At 38.6% G+C, this 24,426-nt stretch overlaps 1 protein-coding gene across 2 annotated transcripts in view; it reads left to right on the forward strand.

The window, feature by feature from the left end:
* The first annotated feature begins 243 nt into the window (after positions 1-243).
* The window catches only part of EIF5B (eukaryotic translation initiation factor 5B), a 74,364-nt gene continuing 50,181 nt past the window's right edge, over positions 244-24,426 (forward strand). Inside the window, exon 1 of one of the 2 annotated variants that reach the window (XM_043995876.1) lies at positions 244-460. In XM_043995876.1, the coding sequence (XP_043851811.1) occupies positions 426-460 (35 nt within the window). In that variant the 5' untranslated portion in view covers positions 244-425. The remainder of the gene's footprint in view (positions 461-24,426) is intronic. The other variant, XM_043995875.1, reaches the window with a different exon arrangement.

The raw sequence follows: 24,426 nt of genomic DNA on the forward strand, positions 1-24,426 counted from the left end.
TTGACTTGTGTGGATTACGTGAACTTTATCACAAAACAGTAACACAAAAGATTAACAGCTTGTTATGGGCTTCGGCAGTAAAAGGTTACTCCACCATGCTCTCGAGACCCTGCAACTTTTGACTCCCGAAGATAGGAGGCACTCTCCTCATCCAGCGTCACCCGCTGGAGTCTGGGGACGCTCTACCTTAAACGTAGAACTTTATGAGACGCTTTGCGTCCCCACGCCAGGGTGGCGGGGGCGATGCGCCTGCGCTGTGTGCGTTCATACCATATGTACCCTGTCCCCGTGTTCGGGTCTGTGGTGAGCCGGGTCCGAGAAGCGGCGGCGGAGGAGGAAGGACAGAGAACTGGGCCAGTTAGGAGGCTGTGGGTCACTGAGGGGCTGAGCGAAGGTACTGGAGTCGCGAAAACCATTGTCACGCAATGGGGAAGAAGCAGAAGAACAAGAACGAGGACAGGTAGCGGCGGCGGCTCGGTGGGGGCGCGTGGGGTCTGCGCGGACGAGTCTCGCTTGGGGAGGGGAAGGGGGTCACGAGCCCCAGGCCACCCTCCGGCTCGCGGGAGAGGGGGGACGGCCAGGGAAGAGGAATGGTTCCTCCGGAGCGGGGGGGTCGGTCGGGGTAGGAGGCGGGGGGACGCCAAAGTTAAGCCACAAGCCACCATGTGCTGGCTCGGACCGGCTGACCGGGCCCGAAGAGGAGGGCCGGATCTTCCCTTTCCCGCCCCGGGGTCAGTCTCCACCTCTAGTCCTTCTACTAAACCCCATTTTCTACTGTTCCGGAACAGGGTGGGTGGGGGTGGGGTGGAGGGAAGTGGGGACTTGGGACGCTGCGCGAGGGGTCTAAGGGATTAAGGCTCAGTCGTTGAGTGGGGTGCGAGGGGGTGGGGAAGGGCTCGAGGCGATTCGTGGGGGGTGGGGGTGGGTGGAAAGTCTGTGGCCGGCTGGTGGGGTGGGCTGGCCTGGACTGGGGTAAGGTGAGGAAGGTCACGGAAGCCCAGAGAGACTCTAATAAATAGTAGGGCTCAGTGACCATAAGCCCCGGGAAGGCATTCCCTTAGGAAGAAGGATGCTACCTTCTGGATGAACCCTTTCCTTTCCTTCTTGGTTGTGCCTGTAGTTCTCTTGTCTCTCTGTACTTGTAAGAAAGAGGGAAATTTGATCCTCTTTTACACAGCTACCTTCCTGAATTTGCATCTTGCCTTCAATTTTTTAAGTGCTTCTCCAGCCCGTAGGTCGCTCGCCTGTTAAGAGTTAATCACGCACATATTCTTTCCATTATCCAGTTTAGATAAAGCTCGCACTTATTAATGGTCTAATTATCCAGTTTGTCATTTAAAAAAAAATTTCCTAATGGGACCAGCCGTTTTCTTAGTTTCGTTGCTTATTAAATGCCCCTTCAAAAAGGAGTTGAGAAGGACGAAGTGAAGTTGTTTCTTGATAACAGTTCATTTAAGAGTTTGTTTTTTAATGGAGACAGGTTGCTGTAGTTAGTATGAGATTTTGGTAATAAAGTTTGTACCATACCTTGAGAGGTCACTAGTAGGGACTGTTATTTTCCTTGTAGTGATCGCCATTAGGGTGTCTTCCACTAATGCAATAACCAACTATTCCAGGTGTTAGAAAGGAAAGCTTGGTCTTAGTTTTCTTTTTGCATTTGTTTTATGGAAAATTTTTTCCTTGTCATGAAATTCTATGTGAACTTGAGGCAGCATATGGAAAACAGGTTAATGTAATTTCCTTTTCTTTTTAAAAAACATTTTTATTTAAAGTTTTGAGTTCCAAATTCTATCCCTCCCTGCTTCCCTGAGATGGTAGACAATCAGATAAAGGTTGTACATGTGCAATTATGTAAAACATTTCCATAGAGGAATCAAAAAAAGAAAATGAAAGTGAAAAATAGCATGCCTTCAGTCTGTATTCAATCAGTTCTTTTTATGAATAGTATGTTTCATCCTTAGTTCTTTGGGATAGTCTTGGATCATCACAGTTCTTCTTTGAACAGTATTGTTACTATGTACAATATTCTGGTTCTGTTCAGTTCACTCAGGATCAGTTCATGTCTTCCCAGGTTTTTCTGAATTCAACCTGCACAACCTGCACAATAGTATTCCATTGCAATCATATACCATAGCTTGTTTAGCCATTCCTCAATTGATGGGCATCCCTTTGATTTCCAGTTCTTAGCCACCACAAAAGGAGCTGCTATAAATATTTTTGTACAAATAGGTCCTTTTCTGGATGAGACTACTGTGTTCAAGATAGAAACTTTGATGTCTTTAGAAAAGTTTTATGACCTGAAATCAGATATGTATTGAAATGATATAACTAAATAATCAAGTAACCATGTATGTTAATTATCAGAAATTTATGTGAAGCTGGGCCTCTCTCCCTTAGGTTTTTTGATTTAGGGCCTAGAAATCTTGGCCTATGTTTAAAAAAAAAAAGATTGGAAAGACCATGCATAGTGATATCAAAGTGATGTCAATCCTGCCTTCTGGTTTCCAACTCTGAACTATGACAGGATATTTAGTTTAGAGCAGGGCTTCTTAAACTTTTTCCACTCTCAACCCCTTTTCTCCCCAGAAATTTTTATTCGACCCTGGGTCCTGGGTATGTGAGTATGTAAAATAGACATACATAACCTTTTACTGATGCCAAATTTTTCGAGACCCTGACATTCAGTTTCTCGACCCTATCTGGTTGAGACTCACAGTTTAAGAAGCTAGGTTTAGAGAATAGATTTCATTCTCAAGTCATGAAATGTGAAAAAGAACAATATGCAACATTCTACCAATTTGAAGTGTTAATCAATAAAAAGAACTTTTAGTAGTATACACTGACAAGGTTTGGGATGTTTGTGTGTAGCTCTACTATGAGAAACAGGCTGTGTTTACCTATGTCTAATTGCTTCCATGTGATACTTAGGTTAGTTTAAAATAGAGTCGTCTGGGGGCAGGTAGGTGGCACAGTGGATAGAGCACTGGCCCTGAATTCAGGAGTACCTGAGTTCAAATCTGGCCTCAGACACTTGACACTTACTAGTTGTGTGATCCTGGGCAAGTCACTTAACCTTCATTGCCCTGAAAAAAATAAAATTAAAAAAAAGGGCGATCTGGGTCTCTCCCATGTTCTGCAAGTTTTCCCTCAGTTGGAAATAATCATTTTAAAGGTATTATAGTATAATTTCAGATACCACCTTATTAAAAGTTATGGGAACAGTAAAAGAAATATTAATAGTAAAGAAAAAATGTTCTGTTACTAAAACTAGGATAGAAGGAATGCTACTCTGATTAGGGTTTTTTCTTTTGATTTTTAATCTGTTAAACTTTAGTATTTTGTTTATCTTTTAATTCCTTTTAAAAGAACTAATTGGTGGTGGTATGATTGAAAGATAAAACTTTAGCCACCGATGAATCTATTCCCTTTCTTTGTGTTTACATGCAGCTCAGTGCTAGGATATTTAAATGCTTCACATATGAATGGAATGCAAACATTTGGAAGGTCTAGGCCTATCCCAAAATGAATTAATTTCTCTGCCCAAGATTATGCTTTTTTTCCCCCTGTAGTTTTATAATCCACTGTGCAGATTTTCACTTTAATAATTTCTTTTTAAAAATATTTGAATCTTATAAGGCCAAGTTTCTGGCAGGTGAGAACAGCCCTCCCTGTACTTGATTAGATACTTACTAGTTATCAAATGGAATCTTAGGCTTAGTGGTATCATAGATTTAGAAGGGACAGGACCCTTAGAGGTCATGTACATGAAGAAAACTGAGACTCACATCTTTATTTCCTTGGCTTCTTCCTTTCTGTTTGTTTATTCACATTTATTCAAAATCCATTCCCAGAAAGTTTAAATGACTTTCCCACTACCATCACACAGGCAGTAAATAATCAACCTGCTTTTAAGCTCCTAGAAAGAATATCATATTTTACTTATTCATATTTTGGCAGTGCCACAAATAGCTTTTTAGTTTTGATCCAGGACCCTTTGATGTTGAGCCTAATTAAGTGTAGGATTCTATTTTCTTAATGAGCCTTACAGATCAATCAAAGTTTTAGTGTGCCTTATTGCTAGGTAGGTCATATCTGAATAGTTCATACAAGGAAATCAACATCTTTCTGGAATTGTTACTTGTTAAGAGTAAGCTTTTTACTTTACGAATACCTTATTTTGTTGTACTTTTTACATTTGGCAGTCATTCGCTGATGAAAACTGGCTTATCTCAGTTATTCCAGCTGTGCCTTTTCCCACTCTGAATGTCATTTTAATGTAATAATAGAGTAACTATTCATTGCTTAATTATAGTAGTTGATTTTCTTAAGGTTCAGATGTTTATTTTACCTTAGGGTATTTCATTTTAAAATTGTACATCAGAAGTACTACAAAAATGAGTAAGACAAGTTACACGTAGAAATAATTGAGTTTATTCACACGTAACAAAATGTTTCATCTAGAAGTTGCTTTACTTTTAAATGTGGTAAGACAGAGCACTATTTTATCCATTTTGCTTGACTCTGAATGCTTCCTGCCTGGTTTGGACTGCCTGTTGACAACTTAGGTGGTGGCTAAGTAGAATTTTGAAAGCTCCAGTTTCTTGTGTATGGTCAGTTATCATTTTTGTGTGATCTATAGAGTTGAACCCATAATTGTATCTTTAACCTGTTCTCTGTGTAGGTGGTTTGACTTATAGGTGCTCTAGTAATGTGCTATTTGCTGTTCTAAGCTACTTTACCCTTGTGAGTAAAAAGGAAAGTCAGTAAGTATTAAATACCTAATGCCAAGCACTCGATATGCATTGTGGATGTAAAGGGAAAAAAACACCATACCTGTCTTTAAAGAACTTACATACTGTTTGTGGGAAACAGTATGTACACATATAATTAAATACAAAGTAAATAAAAAGGCAAAGTAATTTTATCAGGAGTTCCCACAACTGGGAGGATTAGAAAAGGCCTCACTGTAGGTATCAGTTGAGTTTAGTTTATAAGGTGGGTGCTCTTAGGGGGATGGAGGGAGTGCATTCTTGGAATGGAGGGTAGCCCTCTGCAAAAAATGGAGGCAGGAAAAAAAAAGGATAAAGAACAGCTTGTAGGCCAGTTTGGCTGCAACTTAGGGTTTTTGAAGGGGAGTAATGTATAATAAGCCTGAAAAGATAAGCAAGTTTCAGATTTTTGAGAGATTTAAATACCAAAAAGAGCAATGTGTATTTTATCCTCAGGGAATGTGGAGTGGCTGAAGCTTTTTGAATTGTAGCATGGTCAGATTTGTAGGTCATTTAGGAAAAATACATTAGTGTCTATGATGACTTGGAGAGGGGAGAGTCTTTAGAAGCAACAGTTATGAGGCTATTCCAAGTGGGCAAGATGAAAATTATTGAGGGCCTGAATTAGGGTGGCAGACTGATTGGAGAGAAGGGGACAGATGAGAGAATGTTATTGCAGTAGAAGACAGGACTTGATATGAGGGAGTGGAGAGTGAAAAGTTGAGGGATGACTCTGAAATTGTAATCCTGAGTTACTGGAAGGATGGTGGTACCCTTAACAGAAATAGGTCAAGAAGGATGAGGGACTGAAAAGGTTTGACACAGAAAATTAACCCTAGAATAAAGGTGTGAGGATACTTGAGGAGATGTTTGTGGGACTTGGATCTGTTTCATTGGTGTATAACATTCTGCAAACAATACCTTTCTTTGCTTCTCTAGGTGCCATGAAGAGTAGATACCTATCTGTGGGAATAATCTTTTTTGTCTTTATTCAGTTCTCTTCCATTTTCCTGTACTCTTTTCATTCACATCACCATTTGCTATGTTGAATCCGTTGCTTGCTTTGGTTGTTTTTTTGTTTTTGTTTTGCTTTGTATTTGCTGGGCAAAGAGGGTTAAGTGACTTGCCCAGGGTCACATGACTAGTAAGTGTCAAGTGTCTGAGGCCAGATATGAACTCAGGTCCTCCTGAATCCAAGGCTGGTGCTTTATTCCCTGCGCCACCTAGCTGCCCCGCTTTGGTTGTTTTAATGCACACCTGACTAGCCCAGTCTGATGGACGTTGTACCTTAAATGATTTTCCTGCTGCCTTTCCTTCTCTGCTATTAAATTGGAAGAAGTAAAACCCACACATTGGAAGACAATATGAATACAAGTAATAGACCTAGACATTTTGTATAGTTAGGGAAAGTTTTTAATTCAGGCCCAGGTTTTAGTGTCACCTACTTCAATAAGATCATTTATAGGAAGTAAGGTAAAGTTGCCTTGGGGGAGTAGCCAAATCTTTCTTTTTGAAAGAGCTACTGGCAAGAACAGCAGGACTGAAGATCTTAGTTTCAACAAGTACAGTGGGAAGGTGAATTTTGGACTGACTTGCATAGAGTATAAACTATTTTTGTCATGGCCAAGTAACTTACTATGTATTCTCATAGTATATGGGTTTGATTTCCTCTTAGAAGAGAATGTAAAAGGGCTTGAATAATGCCAGTTCTCTCAGGTTGTCCCTGCAAATGGCATTTTCCTTTTTAAAAAATGAAAGCATGCCTTCTCTGTAAAAACAAAGAAGAGGGGTCTGAAGAGTCAAGAGTGGAATCCTGACTTTTGTCAGGAGCTGGAGGATTGTGGATGAATGGACACAGAAGAGGAATGGAAGAAAAGTGGTTCTCAGCCCTGAGCCCAGTAATAGGAATTGAGGATCTTCTTGAAAAAGTAAAATAAGTTAAAGTAAAAACAAAAAAACCCCAAATCCAGATCCTCTGAGAAGGAAAGCAACTGTTTGCGATTGGGGGAAAAACCACCTAGTAGGGATTAGAGGAAGAAGAGATGCATTTGATGATGGTTGATGACTTAATACTTAGCAGTCAGTACTGAGGCAGCTAGTTGTTGACAATAGGGAGATTTACTAATATCCTGATGCATGTATCCAGGACATGACAGAGAAGTTCTGTGACTTATTAAACTTGATGAATACTCTGTTTCTGATGATTCTAGTGGGCACAGATAGATTCTGGCTATTGCATAAGCAATCCAACACTGCCTAGGATTTTGAAATCCTGGACAAGAAACTGAAACCTTTAGGGGCACAGGTGGCATTTACATTACAGCTGTGAATTGTAATCAAGGTCTTCAAAAGAGTCAGATGTGGGAGGTGAACAGCTGTTTAAGAAAATAGTGTCTGGGAATGGGATTTGGTTTTCTAGACAGTGACTTTAAATGTAGGAAAGCTGGACTTTTGGCCAGAGATGGAATATGCCTAACAAGGTCTAGTAAATTTTTATTTTCTTGAACTCTTACAAATCTAATCCAGTTAAGCTTAAAAGGAAGAGGGAATGACATTTTTGCCCATTTTTCAACCAACTTAGATTCTGAAAAGATGTACAGAGATTGGCAGTAAAGGTAGGTGATAGAGGATGAATAGCAAACGTGGTATTGCCTTCTAAGCATTGTGGTAAGAAGAGCCTAGAATGAACTGTCTGTTGAATGCTAAGGCAGCAGAAAGGGTTATTTATTTATTTATTTTTTAACCTGTTAGGAGAAATAGAGGATAGGTTTGGGATTTCTGCTGAAGTAGATCCATTTACTATGGTTGATAAAGAGAAATCAGAACTATTCAGCTCTTTTCTTTCAGTTTTCTCTGACAGGAATGATATTTTTTGGAATGGAAAGGATAGCAAAAATTGACTAAGGGGTTGAAACTCAAGATAATAGGGAGCCTAGCAACATTTAAGTTGATGGCTGACTTGAAAGAAATGGTGGTTGAGCTAGTTAATCATCTTTGGAAGCCTGTAAAGAATGGTAGTGTTTCACCGGGATTGAGAAGGGCTAGTACTCTAAATATCAAAAAAGGTAGAGGTGGAGTATGTAGTAGACTATAGGCAATTAAGCTTGACTCTAATTGCTAATAAAATTCTAGGAAATATTGTTTGTTAAAAGCATGATTAGTAAACATCTACAAAAGGAAGTGTGGTGATAACAAACATGGAATGGCTTTATCCAGAACTGGTCCTTCCATAATAACCTCATTTCCTTTTTTGAAAGTTATTAAACTGGTAGGTAATCAGAGGAAAACTAAAGATTTATCTAATCTAGATTTCTATAACGCATTTGGACAAAGTGGATCACGTTGATAACCCTGTAAGATGAGATGGAGAGAGGTAGGTTAGATGATAGTACAGTTTTAGAACTGATTGAATAGTCTGACTCAGATAATAGTATCATTGGTATCATTTGGATGATATTTAGTGTAGTGCTGCAAGCATCTCAGCTCTGATGTCTGACATTTATATCAATGACTTGGCTAATGGTACAGATGGAATACTTATCAAATTTACAAGTGACACAAAGCTTGGAAATTAACAAAGTAGATGATAGGATAGAAAAAGATCCCAAGAAGTTAGAATGTTGGGCTGAATCTAATAAATGGAAATTAAGGCTAAATGTAAAGTTTTACAAGTTATAAATCAAATTCACAAGTACAGCTCGTACAAGATATGGGGTAGCATGGTAATTTTTCTATAAAAGTTTTGGCATTGTTTTTTCCAGGTACCAGGATCTTGTTTGTGGTGGTTGTTTTGTTGTTAGTTCTTAGTTCTCAAAGAGAACCAATGACATCAGGATGTCTTGACTTACAAGTGAATTGGATTTAAGTGAGGCAGAGCTGTGCAAAGTCATCCATTCCACTCTCTTTCTCCTACAGTCATTGGGGTCCAGTGGCAAGACATAGGTCTGGAGGACTGGAGTTGGCTCTGGTTTCTGTGAGATTCTTGGCCTTTTGAAACTAAGGTCTTTCCCAGGTCTCAGTTTGCCCGAGGCAAAGAATGGCCTCCTCTAACTAGTAGTAGTAGGAGTAGTAGTAGTAGTAGTAGTAGTCCTGAGTGACTTATAACTGGTAACTGCCGCATCCCGTGTTGTATCTACCCCATGAGGAGTAGCTGGAGTGTCCTCTCCAGGGTGCTGGCCTGGGCGGATCAATATGGAAAACAAACTGTTGCCCATGCAGCAGGTTTTCCCTCTCTGTGACACTGGTGGATCCAAAGGAGAGGCAGAGCCAATACAGTTTGGCACCAGTGCCTCCGCACTGACTAGCCCATAATAAATAGATGGAGGAATCAATCAATCAATCAAGGAGGGGAAGACCCTCAGCTATTTTGGCCAGAACAGTAACAGTTGCCATTTACACTCACTCTGAGCCAGCAAAACCCAAATTGTGAATAGCTGAAGCTTGAGGCTATTATTGGCCAATCAGTGAAAGTCAGAGTAATTTTTTTGAGTTTAAAGAGATGGTCTAGTAGCTCCATTTGAATCCCAGTGGGCTTTATCAAAGCCCGATTTTTCACAGTGTGACGAATAAAACCAAATCTGTGATTGCCTTAAATTAGAAGCTTTAGCACCAGTCTTTGGGCATTAAGCATTTATTAGAGTAAAGAGAGAACCGTAGCCTGCTTCTTCTGCCACCATGAGCTTGTTCCCCAAGGAAAGACCCAGATCCTCAGTCTCCTCAAGGGGAAGCTCCCTGCCGGACAGGAGGGGCCGTCCCCACACACAGCTCCAAGCTAATTGGCTGGTAGCTTTCAAGTCCATTGATTGACATGACTTGAAGGCAGTCCATGAATTGTGAGGTAACTTCTGGAAGCTGGGACCCATGCTCTCTAATAATATTCTCACAACAGCTATATTTCAAGAAATCATAAATGAAAACGAAGTGAGACAAAAGAGTTAATTGTTCCAGTTTTTCGGGGGGGGGGGAACAGTGATATAAGTAGGGAAGAAAAAAACCTTAGCCCCCAAGCCCCAAGGTACCTTGTGAAGTATAAGCAATCAAAATTCAAATTCCTTTCTTCAGAGCAGCCTTATGTAAGGGTGTGACCTCACATAGGCAGAGGAAGAGGAGCAAGAGGACTAAGAGGAGTAGTAGACCTGAGCCTTATCTGTGAGTGAAAGGTTCAGTCTTAACTGGTCTGTGTCAAAGTGAGAGCAAGATTGTCTTACAGTGATAAACCTTTGTGATATTAAAATTAATCTCTTTAGACTGTTGCTTCTCAACCCAAGTTTGCTTCTACCCTCTTTTAAAATTTTGGTTAGCAATATCCATGGGGTTGTATAAATACAGTGAACAAGTTTTGCCCCAGGAAAGAATTGAGGAAAAAATACCCCCTTCCCCACCTTTGCAGAGTGGGGCACTGTGGGTATGGAATGTTGTATATAATTAGTTTTGCTCAGTTGTTTCTCTTCCCCTCTTTCCTCTTGTAAAGAAATCTTTATTCCTATGAGGAACACTTAATATCTGGAGTTACTTAGTTGCTAGGAAGAGGAAAATGGTAATATAAAAACAAGATATTAATAAATATTTAAAAAGCTGTGCTATATTCAAAGCACTCTACTGGCAGTAATACAGTGATACAAAAGTTGTCATCCAACTTCTTCAAAAGTTTAAAATTGAATTTAAAAGACAGAAAATGCACTTGACATTCTTAGAATTTAGACCTAATGGAGATCTCGGACGTCAGCTTTCTAAAAATACTTATAAAATAATCTTTGGTTATATCTGTTTTTTTAGATGAGATTTTAAGCAAGTAACCAGAAATTAATAGACATTTCTGCTACCCTTTACCAAGGCCCTTAGTATTAACTTCTATTTGATTTTTTTAATTAATATAAAATAGTTGTCACTGGATTTCTGTTGCTGTTTTATATTATGTATATAAACATAATTTGGTTTTAGGCATAATTGTTTCAAGTTTAGAACTAAATGGCACAAGATTGTAGCTAACAAGGTTACTAAGAGAGAGGAGGGCTTAGGTTAGGAGGGAGGATATGGAAGATTATGATAGAACAAAGGACACCTAGGAGGAGCAGTCAAGACATGAGGAGAAAACCAAGGAATAGCTAGCTGTACTTGAGAACTCATTGGATATATGGTAAGTGATGGAGAGGAAAGAGTCAAAAGCTGATTCCAAAGTCTTGAGCATGAGTTACTGGGATGCCATTCATTCAATAAGTCCACTTTTTGTGACTTTAAGAATATAAAGATAAAAAGCCAGAAGAGGTGAATCTTCAAGGAGCCTTTTCATTCTATTTGGAGGAAAACAACTTGTACCCAGAAAATTAATTGCAAAAATAACAACAGCTAGAATTTATATAGTGTCTTAAGGTTTGCATTTTGTGAATACTATCTCATTCTGGCAAAAACTCTGGGAGATGGTGCTATTATCCCCATTTTTGCAAATGAGGAAACTGAGGCAGACAGATCAAGTGTTTTGCTAAGGGTCACACAGCTAGTGTCTGAGAACTGGGTTTGAACTCAAGATTTCTTGACTGGTAGGGTATTGGCAGCTGAGGAGTGGCGCTCAGGGAATTTTCCTGTAGGAGGTGAGAGTTCAATTAAAATTTGGAGGAAGCCAGAACAGCTGAGTGGTACACCAGCTTTGGAATCGGGAAGACTCATCTTTGTGAATCTAAATCTGGCCTCAGATGCTGGTTGACTCTGGGCAAGTCATTTTAACACTGTTTCCCTCAGTTTCCTTATCTTTAAAATGAGCTGGAGAAGGAAATGGCAAACCGCTCCAGCACCTTTGTGAAGAAAAAAAGTTGGATGAGACTGAAAAATGGCTCACCAAAAAGGGATTCCATAAATAAGGTAACTAGATCTCACCATGAATTGAATACTGGGCTTCAGACACTTAGTAGGAGTGACCCTGGGCATCACTTAACCTCTATTTGCCTTAGTTTCTTCCACTGTAAAATGGGGATAATAATAGTACTTATCTCCCAGGTTGTTATGAAAATCAAATAAGACAATATTTGTGAAGCACTTAGGACAGTATCTGACATAGTAGATGCTGTATAAATGCTAGCTATTATAGTAAGATAAAAGTTGAGTGTATTCTAGAGTGAAGTTGTGGGGAGAGTGGAAGACAAAGAATGAAAATAGGAGATGGGAAACAAAACAAGTAGGCCAGTTCTGACTAAAACTGGCTTGGGTAAGATTTTGAAAGGTTTTAAATACCAAAATTAGGGCTTTTAAAAAAATATATTTTAGAGACAGGACAATAGTATTTTATTTTTTCCAATTACATATAAAGATAGTTTATAACATCCATTTTTGTAAGATTTTGAGTTCCAAATTTTTCTCCTTTCTTCCCAAGAGAGCAAGCAATTTGATACAGGTTCTACAGTACAATGATATTTCCACATTAGTCATGTTGTGAAAGAAGAATCAGAACAGAAGGGGAAAACTACAAGAAAGAAGAAACAAACAAACAGAAAAACAAAAAATGAAAATAGTTTGCTTTGGTCTGCATTCAGATTCCATATTTCTGGATGTAAAGAGCATTTACCATCATGAGTCTTTTAGAATTGTCTTGGGTCATTGTATTGCTGAGAAGAGCTAAGTCTGTCACAGTTGATCATCACACAATGTTGCTGTTACTGCTCACTTCAGTCAGCATCAGTCCACTTAAGCCTTTTCAGGTTTTTCTGAAATCTACTTGCTCATCATTTCTTTTTTTTTTTAAATCATAGAAATATTTTATTTTCTAGTTACATGTAGAGAGAGTTTTCAATATTTGGTTTTATAAGATTTCTGGTTTTAAATTTTTCTTCCTCCCTCCCCAAGACAGGAAGCAATCTGATAATAGCTTATATATGCACAATTGCATTAAACATATTTCTGCATTAGTCATGTTGTGAAAGAAGAATCAGAGCAAAAGAGAAAAACCTCAAAAAAGAAAAAAATTAGAAGTAGTATAGTTCAATTTGCATCTAGATTCCACAGCTTTTCTGGATTTGGAGAGCATTTTCCATCATGAGTCCTTTGGAACTATCTTGGACCATTGTATTGCTGAGAAGAGTCAAGTCTATCACAGTTAATCAACACACAGTGTTGTTCATATGGTGTGTACTATGTTCTCCTGGTTCTGCTCGATGTTTCTTTCAGCACAATAGTATTCCATTACATTTATGTGCCACAACTTGTTCAGCTATCCCCCAATTGATGGGCAGAACCTCATTTTCCAATTCTTTGCCACCACAAAGAGAGCTGCTATAAATATTTTTATACATGTGGGTCCTTTTCCTTTTACCTTGATCTCCTGGGCAAAAAGACCTAATAGTGGTATTGCTGGGTCAAAGGGTATGGACATCCCCATAGCCCTTTGGGAATAGTTCCAAATTGCTCTCCAGAATGGTTGGATCAGTTCACAATTCCACCAAACAGTGCATTAATGTTCCAATTTTCCCACATCTTCTCCAACATTTATTATTTTCCCTTTTTGTCATATTAGCTAATCTCTGATAGGTGTGAGATGGTACTTCAGAGTTTTAATTTGCATTTCTCTAATCAATAGTGATTTAGAGCATTTTTTCATCTGACTATAGATTATCTTAAATTTCTTCATTTGAAAACTGCCTATTCATATACTTTGACCATTTCTCCATTGGGGAATGATGGGGATTATAAATTTGATTCAGTTCTCTATATATTTGAGAAATGAGGCCTCTTTATCAGAAACACTGGCTGTAAAAATTGTTTCCCAGCTTTTTGCTTTCCTTGTAATCATTTGCATTGATTTTGTTTGTGCCAAAACTTTAATGTGATCAACATGATCCATTTTGCATTTCATATTTTCTCTATCTCTTGTTTGGCCTTAAATTCTTCTCTTCTCCATAGATCTGACAGGTGTAAACTATGCCTTCCTCTTCTAATTTGCCTATGGTATCTCCCTTTATATATAAAGAGAAGCTTCTGGAGCCAGGGGAATGCCATTGGCAGAAATGGGCAAGTAATGAAAAAGGTATGAATTTTGATAAAATGAATTAACTTTGGACAGAAGGAGCCTGAGATGCCACAGAAACCATACAGGTGGTGATATCCAACAGGCAGTTGGCTATACAGCGCTATATTTCAGGCGAACTTTGGTGGTGTAAATTTTGGAGACAGTTATGTAGTGGTGATAATGGAGGCCATGAGTTGCTAAAGGGAGAAAGTACAGGAAAAGAAGAGAAGAGGGTGGAGGGCAGCTAGAGAAGACATCTTTATTTAGCTGAAAGCTAGTGGTGAACTAGCAGAGAAGGGGGAAAGGAGGGAGAGTGTCAAGAAGGATTGGGTTGTTAGTGTCAAGTGTTGTAGGAAAGTGGGGGAAGTGAAGTACTGGGAAAAGGCCATTGAGTTTGAATTTGTCATTTAAGAGGTGGGGAGAGCAGCTTTAGTAGTATGGTACATGAAAGCACTAAGTCCTCTTTGTCTTCTGAAACATTAATATATAATATTAGGACAGTGGCCTCTGCTAAAAGTTCTTGGTCTCATCTAGATTAAAAAACAAACAACTGTGTATTTGATCAAAATTCCAAGAAACTGTCATCTGATTTTTTTTTCTCCTCAAAATACTAAGCAGTTTTTTGTAATAGAAGACAAGTCAAGTTCTGGGAGAGATTTCCCTGAAAATCAAGAAATTTGATTTGTTTATGGTGACCAAGAACAGCAGCCTGATTTAGTCAGGAAGACTGCCTCTCACAAATACTGGTTGTGTGACTTTGGGCCTTCAAACTGTCAGTGTTCTAGAATAGAGGTGTCAAACTCTGAGTGTGGGAACCAGATTAAAATGTAATTTGGAAATGTTTAACAAGATAAATAAAATACAACGTAGGTAATATTAATTTGTGGGTTTTTTCTAAGTCATATGTGGCCAGCAGGTATCTGTATCTGTTTGAGTTTGACTTTCCTCTAGGCAACTCATTAAGACAAGATTTTTTTTTAACCTTTTTTTGTGTCATGGGACCTTTTTGGCAGTCTGATGACACCTAAGGACCCCTTCTCAAAATAATGGTTTTAAATGCATAAAACAATACAGAGTATTACAAAGGAAACCAATTATTGAAAAAAAGATTGCTTTTTTCCTCCATCCAAACACCTTGGGTAGTGGGGAGAGGTCTGTGGACCACAGGTTAAAAAATCTCTCTGCCTTAGAGGGATGGGGTTAACAATGGAATGTCTTTTTGTTAACCTGAGGAGAGGTGCTCCTTTTTGTCTTGAGCTAAATTGGGGAACTTTGTGTCTCTATTTTCCCCCCCTCCCCATTTCAGAGGGTATTAAACTGCTCCCCCTCACCCTTTTTTTTTTTTTTTTTGAGATATTTTATTTTTTCCGTTACATGTAAAGATAGTTCTCAACTTTTGTTTATACATGCTTTACACTTTCAGATTTTTCTCCCTCCCCTCCCTCCCCCCTCCCCTAGACAGCAGGTAATCTGATATAGGTTATATCTATATATATCTATACATATACATATAGATATATATATACACACACATATATATACACATAATAACATTAATCCTATTTCTGCATTAATCCTGTTACAAGAGAAAGAATCAGAGCAGTGATGCAAAACCTCAAAATAGAAAAAAAAAACAACAGCACCCAAAACAAAAGAAATAATATGGTTCAATCAGCATCTATACTCCACAGTTCTTTCTTTCTTTTTTTTTCTTGGATTTGGAGATCCTCTTCTATCATGAGTTCCCTGGAACTCTTCTGTACCATTGCATTGGTGAGAAGAATATAGTCCATCACAGTAGGTCAACACTCAATGTTGATGATACTGTGTACAATGTTCTTCTGGTTCTGCTCATCTCACTCATCATCAGCTCACGTAAGACCCTCCAGGTTTCTCTGAACTCTTCCTGCTCATCATTTCTTACAGCACAATAGTATTCCATTGTATTCATATACCACAACTTGTCCAGCCATTCCCCAATTGATGGGCACCCCCTCAACTTCCAATTCCTTGCTACCACGTAAAGAGCAGCTATAAATATTTTTGTACATGTGGGTCCCTTTCCCCCTTCCATGATTTCTTTGGGCAAAAGACCTAAAAGTGGGATTGCTGGGTCAAAGGGTATGCACAGCTTTATCGCCCTTTGGGCATAATTCCAAATTGCTCTCCAGAATGGTTGGATCAGCTCACAGCTCCACCAACAATGCATTAGTATTCCAATTTTCCCACAGCCTCTCCAACATTTATTATCTTCCTTTTTTGTCATTTTAGCCAATCTGATAGGTGTCAGGTGGTACCTCAGAGTTGTTTTAATTTGCATCTCTCTAATCATTAGAGATTTAGAGCATTTTTTCCCCTCACCCTTTAATGTTAGCATTTCTATTGTTGTGTTTGATAACTGAGACCCTAAAATTGAAATTTGTATTTTAAAAAAGAAAATCTTTCTTTGTAATTTTCCTTGACCAGTATAAATCAAAATAGAAATGCCTTATGTCAGAGAGATTTTTCAATTTGCAAAGAAAACTACCCTTTAGATTTCTCTCCCTCCAAGCAACCTTGCTTGGATAGATAATAAATTTGTCCTTGGCAGATTTGTGCCAAATGAGTAAAAAGAAGTGTTTTTCTTTTACAGTTAATTGGTGGTTTTGGAATTGAGACTGCACAAGGTTGAGTGTAAATATGTAAAGTATAATGAAAGATAGCTTTTTCTGGAGGTTTAGAGGTAAACTGGAGGAGAGCGCCAGATGCAAGGAATTTTTAGGACAGAGGAGACCTAAGAATATTTGTAGGGTAAGGAGTTGTGTGGGGAGCCAATAAGAGTTGGAGAATTAGAGAGGCCAAATAATTGAGGGATCAGAGACAGGAGATGGGATCTAGAATACAAATGGTAGGGGTTAGCTTTGTTGAAACCTTAAGACAAGCGCCCCCCCCCCCCAAAAGCAACTCGTAAGAGTTATCTACTATAAGTGATATTGAATTTGTAGCACTATTCTCTATAAGCATGGATAATTGGGACCTATCTTATTTATTGTATTTCTGAGACATGTAGAGTACACAGGATATATTTTGGGTGAGACATTAATTTTTAGCATTTCCAAGCTTGCTATAGTTTGGAAAATGTAAATACACAATTAGCATATTCACTTATTTTTAGTTCATAATTGTGTCAACAATCTGTATGCTGAAAGAAAAAATTGAAAACTGAACCAAAGACATTTCTATGTTGAAAATTCTGTATTAAGTTGAAATTAAAGTTAGAGGTTTTTTTGTTTTTTGGCAGGCCAATGAGGGTTAAGTGACTTGCCCGGGGCCACACAGCTAGTAAGGGTCAAGTGTCTGAGGCCAGATTTGAACTCAGGTTCTCCTGAATCCAGGGACGGTGCTTTATCCACTGCGCCACCTAGCTGTCCCCAAGTTACAGTATTTTAAAAGCATATAGTTTGGACCATCTAATAAACTACAGTACTTAAAGATTTGGTTTGATTTGTTTGAACAAAAATGAAGTGAAGTTCATTGTTATAATCACTGACATGCTATATATATGTTTATGTGTATCTTAAGTTCACTTCAACAAGCATTTAAGTGCCTTCTATGGCTTAGACACTGTTCTAGGTATAGGAAATACCAAGTCAAAAACAATCCTTGTCTTCAGGGAGCTTTCATTTTATTATAGGTAAACAACTTGTACACAGTTAAGGAAAGTATACAATGTTTACAAAATAGTTTTTTTCTTGGTGATAGGGGAGGATGCATTAAACACTGGTGATTGGGGGGAAACCTCTTGAAGGAGCTGTACAGTAGATTCCAAGAGGCGGAGGTGAGAGGAGAATGGATTCTACGTACAGGCAAAGAGACAAGAGATGAAATATTGTGTATGGGAAATTGTTTAGCTTGAATGTAGAATGTGTGAGTGGGGGCAATGTGAAAGCAATTCAGAAAGGAGGGATTGTGAAGTGTTTAGGAATTTGTATTTTGTGCTTCAGGCAAAACTCTAGGTAGAGAGTGTGACCTGTGAAACATAGACTTGTGACTTTGATTTATTTATAATTTTTACCACCTTACATGTAAAAACAAATTGTAACATCGATTTTTTTAAACTTTGTGTTCCAAATTCTCATCCTCCCTATTCCCCCCTTAAGAACTCAAGCAATTCAATATTTTATACATGTTCAGTTGTGCAAAACATAGACAAAAAAACTTTAGAGAAAGGAACTAACAACAACAATAAAATATACTTCCGTCTGTATTCAGGTACCATCAGTTCTTTCTTTGTAGATGGAGTGCATTTTTCATAAGTCCTTCAGAGTTGTCTTGGATCATTGCATTGCTGAAGTAACCAAGTCATGAAGCAGATTATCTTACAGTATTACTGTTATTTTGTATATGGTACATTTCACTTTGCATCATCTCATGTAAGTCTTTCCAGGTTTTCCTGATAGCATCCTGCTCATCTCTTTTTTTAAATAGTAAACTACATTTATATAGTACTTTTTTTTTTTTGTAAGGCAGTTGGGGTTGTGACTTGCCCAGGGTCACACGGCTAGTAAGTGTCAAGTGTCTGAGGCTGGATTTGAACTCAGGTCCTCCTGACTCCTGGGCCGGTGCTCTATCCACTGTGCCATCTAGCTGCCCCCTATATAGTACTTTAAAGGGTGATTTCCTTGCAAAACACCCATGAGGTTGATTATTACAGCAATAATAGCTAACATTTATATAGTATCTTATACCTGACAAAGAATTTTCTTCACAATAGCCCACTGAAGTGAGTACCATCATCATCATCATCATCATCTCCCTCATTTTACATTGCTCTTGCCTCTGCTTCAAATTTTTTCCCCCAGTTACTATTGCTAACTGTGTTTCCCTCCATCCTATTCACTCCCCTTGATATGGAAGATAGATTTGTAAATGAGATCCCAGAGGCAAGATTAGACCCATCAGAAGGCTATTGTTATAGTTTTGGTGAGAAGTAATTAGGACCTGAATTTAAATGTGAGGGATGAATGGAATGATCAGAAGGGTTATGGAGGTAGAATGGACAAAACTTGTCAGTTGATGGCATGGATGAATATAGAAAGGTTGAATATATCAGAAAAGGATGCTGCCTAGCAAATATAATCGTTGGCATGGTGTCTGTATGTAGTTGTTACTTATTAGTATTTGTCTGACAGACTAGTGGTAAAGATGGTGAATTTAAAGTAAAAGGAGATAGGTTCAATACTGCCTGAAAACTGTGAGGGCCAAATTTAATATAGGGAGAATTAATTGAGTGGCTCACCGTAATATTGGGGTCCCGGAAATAATAAGGGACCTCTAGGTTCGAAGCTCCTTCCCCTCCAAACTGCATTTTTAGATATTTCTCCCAGACCAATAAGAAAGGAACCTAATGACCTCTGTTCCACAAATGAATCAGGTTTTATTAATGAGAATAAATTAAACAGCAAAGGTGAAATTAATAAAAACAAGGGAATAGGGAAAAAGAAATACTGATGATCCCCCTAACTCTAACCCAAGTCTGTATAATCCCCAAACTCGCTTCCAGATCAGCTAATTAAAAAGAGCAGGGCTCGAATGTTAACTCACCACTTGGGGTCCATAGCTTTGATGGAAAACAGCCCAGACCTGCAGGACACAAAAACTGCTAAGAAAGAACCTCTTTCTCCTCTTCTGCTGCAGTAGCTCTACACTGGAAAAAAAAAGTCACTCTGGAAGAGACTGAGTTCCCCTCAGCAAGAGTTTACTCTCCCTCCCCCAAAAGGGGAGGTCCTTCAAAACTGCTTGTGGAGTGTGGTTTCTCCTGCTGACATCAGCGACATATGTCACTCAGGACAGGCCAGGTGTGGCCCATCCCAATCAGTATGCCAAATTCCAATAATCTTACCACATTACTTAGTAACCACGTGATCATATGCAAGTCACTTAATTGTCATAAACTTCAGTCTCTTAATCTGTTAAATAACACCTCTATTGCTTACTTCTCTGGGTTATTGGGAGGATCAGATGAGGTAATATATTTTGTAAATCCTAAACATATGTGTATTCAACATCAATTACTATTTGATATTCGTGTTGTTGATAGTGCTACCCTTTCATTTCTTGAGTTTGTGATCTACTCTAAAATTGTTGGGCCTCGATTACTGATTTCTCAGGAACCATCCTTATAAATTTTAATGATAGAGATGTGGCTTTTCTGTTGGACAGGTAGCACTGCAGATGAACTGGGTGGTTCCTCTGTAGGGCCAAGCTACTCTGCTAGGGCAGGGCTGGGCTACCTGGCTTAGCCAAGCCTTTTTACATTTGGGATGGTGCCTTACCATTTCAGAAAGAACAGAGACCCATAGTCAAGTCAACCATTTATTAAGTGGCTACAATGTGCCTAGCAATGTATTGTGTTAAGTGCTTGTGGATACAAAGAAAGTCCAAAAAAGTAGTCCTTGTTCTCATAAAAACTTAATTTAATCTCTCTCTCTCTCTCTCTCTCTCTCTCAATCACACACACGATAAATTGGAACTGGTTTTAGAAAGAATGTACTAGCAAAAGGGCTTCTTGAAGGTGGGATTTCAGCAGGGATCTAAAGGAAGCCAAGAGGCAAAAAATGAGAAGAGAATGGGTGAGAGTGTCAGGATATGGAGTGTCCTGTATATTTAACAGCAAGAAGACTGTGAATAGATCAAAGGGTGCGTGGAAGGGAGTAAGGGGTAAGAAGAGTGGAAGTGATTAGGTAATGAAAGACCTTAGTCTGGGATTTGCAGAAATTTCTACAATTCTGATCCCTTGATTGGGTTTTAGAGCTTATACCTCCCAGGCAACAGGTACCAGTGCAAAGAGATATTTCCTTCTTCCACACAACTCTCAGGTCGTCCTATTTCAGGGCTGCATCTTCTTAGGGGAGAAACTTCACTCTCTGGCTTATGGTGTTTAACCAGTATATTACCAAAGCTTCATCTCTGTCAGCTAAGCCATATATATTTTCCCACTAATTACTAATCCTAAAACAGTTCAGGGATTTAGGGTTCTCAAGTTATTCCACATTTGTTTATATGCAAATGAGCAACTACAATTGGTTATTGTCCGACATCACTATGGTGGGGGTCAGTGTATAGCGTGTCTGACTGACTGATCAGACAGACCACTGTTGAGCTGGGAAGTGTGGGGCCCAGAGGTTGGGCACAACTAGTCTATATGAATATTTGGAGTGGAGATGTCTCTAAATTTGTGCATCTCATGTGTCTTTTGAGCTGCTACAATTCTGCTTTGCTCATAAAACACAGCACCTTCTTTGATGTAGCTATGCTATGGTGGGCTGTTCTGTGCCAGGGTCTCTCATGTCTCAGTTGATTCCAAAGTTCTCCAGAGAGACCTTGAGAGTGTCCTTGTATGGCCTCTTCTGACTGCCCTCTGAGGGCTTCATAAAATGGTCTTTTAGGCAAATATACCTTTGGCATTTGAACATTGAGGCCAGCCTATCATAGTTGTGCACTCTGCTGTAGAGTTCGAATGGAAAACAAAACAGAGGCCCATTATTGTCTCTCTGGACTACTCTCTTAGCATATTTCATACATACATCTTATGTTTTGCTTTATTCCTTTTAATCAGCAAAATTGGCAAAGTCTAAAAAGGACAGATCCTTAAACTAAAATTACTCGTAGGGGGCAGCTAGGTGGCACTGGCCCTGGATTCAGGAGGACCTGAGTTCAAATCCGGCCTCACATACTTGACACTTAACTAGCTATGTGACCTTGGGCAAGTCACTTAACCCTCATTGCCCCGCAAAAAAAAAAAACCAACCCAAACAAATTACTTGTACATTTAATTTTTTTCAGCATTTATATTTTTCAGAATATTTTTCTATTTTGTTTCACACACTTCATTTTGAAATACTTATTTGCTTGAAAATTGAAACTTAATAAACACTGCATAATTATAATGATCAAACTTATCTCAAGAAATGAACTTCTTCCATTCTTTGGAGGTTACCTGTAAAAATAGTTTTCATAAGGTTTTTAGTTCCAAATTTTTCTCCCTCCCTCTCCTCTTCCTCTCCACAACTGAAAGCAATCTGATATAGGTTATATATGTACCATCACATTAAACATATTTCTTCATTAGTCAGTCATGTTGTAAAAGAAGAATCAGAACAAAAAGGAAAAAAAAACCTCAAAAAAGTAGTAGAAACAGTATGGTTCAATCTGCATTTCATCTGCATTTAGAATTCACAGTTCTTTTTTATGGATGTGGAGAACATTTTCCATCATGACTCCTTTGGAATTGTATTGCTGAGAAGAGCTAAGTCTATCACAGTTGATCATCACGCAATGTTGCTGTTACTGTGTACAATGTTCTCCTGGTTCTGCTCACTTCCCTCAGCATCAGTCCACTTAAATCTTTGCAGGTTTTTCTGAAATCTGCCTGCTCATCATTTCTTATAGAACAGTAGTATTCTGTTACATTCATATACCACAGCTTGTTCAGCCATTCCCGAATTGATGGGCATTCCCTTGATTTCCAGTTCTTTGCCACCAAAAGAGAACTGATATATATCTAGTAAGTGTCAAGTGTCTGAGGCCGGATTTGAACTCAGGTACTCCTGAATGCAGGGCCGGTGCTCTATCCACTGCGCCACCTAGCTGCCCCTGCTATATATATTTTTGTAAATGTGGGTTCTTTTCTTTTTTTATGATGTCTCGGGTACAGACATAGTAGTGGTGTAACTGAGTCAAAAGATATTGTTGGCACTCTTTTTAAAACCTTTTTGAGGTTTTGTTACAAAGGAAAGCTTACTGTGTATAGGGGAGCAAGGTGGCATATATTGGGAAATAAAGGTAATGTAGAAACAAAAATATCAATAGAAATAAAAACAATTGAAATGAGAAAGATTTCTGTCCATCTGAATAAAAAACTTAGTCCAGAGTGTAAAATTTCTTAAGTCTTTAAAAAAATAATATTGCATCAACACTAGAAAGACCAGGTACATGTATTGATGCAATATTATTTTTAGGCACTTGAAATTCCAGAAGGCTGGGGGCAGCTAGGTGGCACAGTGGATAAAGCACCGGCCCTGCATTCAGGAGTACCTGAGTTCAAATCCAGCCTCAGACACTTGACACTTACTAGCTGTGTGACCCTGGGCAAGTCACTTAACCCTCATTGCCCTGCTTACAAAACAAAACAAAACAAGAAAAGAAAATCCAGAAGGCTTTTAAGTATTTCTACTTCATACTTAAATTTTTCTATTTTAAAATGTTAAATCTGACTTCTCTCCTTCCCATCCTCCCCAACTGAAAACAAAAGAAAAAACCCCAATTTCAAACATGTATATGCAAGTAAAAGAGATTTCTGCATTGGCTTTGTCCAGAAGAAAAGAATATACGTGTGTGTGTGTGTGTGTGTGTGTGTGTTTGTATGTATGTGTATATATGTATATAATTTTGTGTAAGAAACAGGTGAGCAGGCCATTTTATTATGATCTAGCAAGAAAAGGCACATGCTTTCAAAGAAGTTATACAATAATGAGCTCTTTGAAGCAGGCTTTTTATCATGTCTCTAACACAAAGTTTCCTTCCTCTGGTTTTGACATTGGCTGGCTACTCTGGATGCATACATTTTTTCCCCCCTTTTTTTCTTTTTTTTTGCAGGGCAATGGGGGTTAAGTGACTTGCCCAGGGTCACACAGCTAGTAAGTGTCAAGTGCCTGAGGCTGGATTTTGAACTCAGGTCCTCTTGAATCCAGGGCCGGTGTTTCATCCACTGAGCCATTTAGCTGCCCCATAGAGATTCTTTGATGAACAAATTTTAGAACTAATAAGAAATATCTTATTATTATTAAATGAGTCATGACTTATCCCATGGTGAACTTTAGTGAATTTCATGACATAACTACCCACAATTGCAATGTGTGAAACTAAGAAAAAGTATTCTTCATCTCATTCCAGTGACAGAGTCCATCACTTAAGTTTCTTCTACAGCTGATAATCTAGAAAGTAATGAGAATTAAAGTTCTCATTGGACCCCAAGTACATGACAAAATAGATAAGAGCCACAATGTCTGAAAGGTAAAGATGGTTCTTCTTGGCAATGGGCTACTCCTTTTCAAATGGAGTAAAATGCTTGTAACAGCTAAATATTAATGCACTCAGATGTGACTCTTTTTACATATTCTACAACTTGTGTCTTCAACAAAAGTTCTGTGTTTTAAATTTTATTTAGTGAATCAATGCTTAGTAGATTCCAAAATCTGCAAGTGTTACGGGTCAGTTGAGTAACAGTGCTAACTGGTTATTTAAATTAGATGAATTTAAAAAGTTCATTGACGGGGTCGGCTAGATGCGCAGTGGATAGAGCACCGGCCCTGGATTCAGGAGTACCTGAGTTCAAATCCGGCCTCAGACACTTAACACTTACTAGCTGTGTGACCCTGGGCAAGTCACTTAACCCCAATTGCCTCACTTAAAAAAAAAAAAGTTCATTGAGCTTATTGTAACTTGTGAAATTGGTCCATAAAAAGTATATGGAATAGTTCCCAGGGGTGTCCTTTGTTCCATAAAACTATGGCGTATAATTGATTCCTACATATAATGTACCTTCAATTTCAGTGGAAAACTGAAAGGAAGCAAAATTTATTTCAGGATGAGTTTTGTTCAGTATCCTCACTCTGGAATCTTTTT

Source organism: Dromiciops gliroides, chromosome 3 (genome assembly GCF_019393635.1).
Source record: "Dromiciops gliroides isolate mDroGli1 chromosome 3, mDroGli1.pri, whole genome shotgun sequence".
NCBI lineage: Eukaryota > Metazoa > Chordata > Mammalia > Microbiotheria > Microbiotheriidae > Dromiciops > Dromiciops gliroides.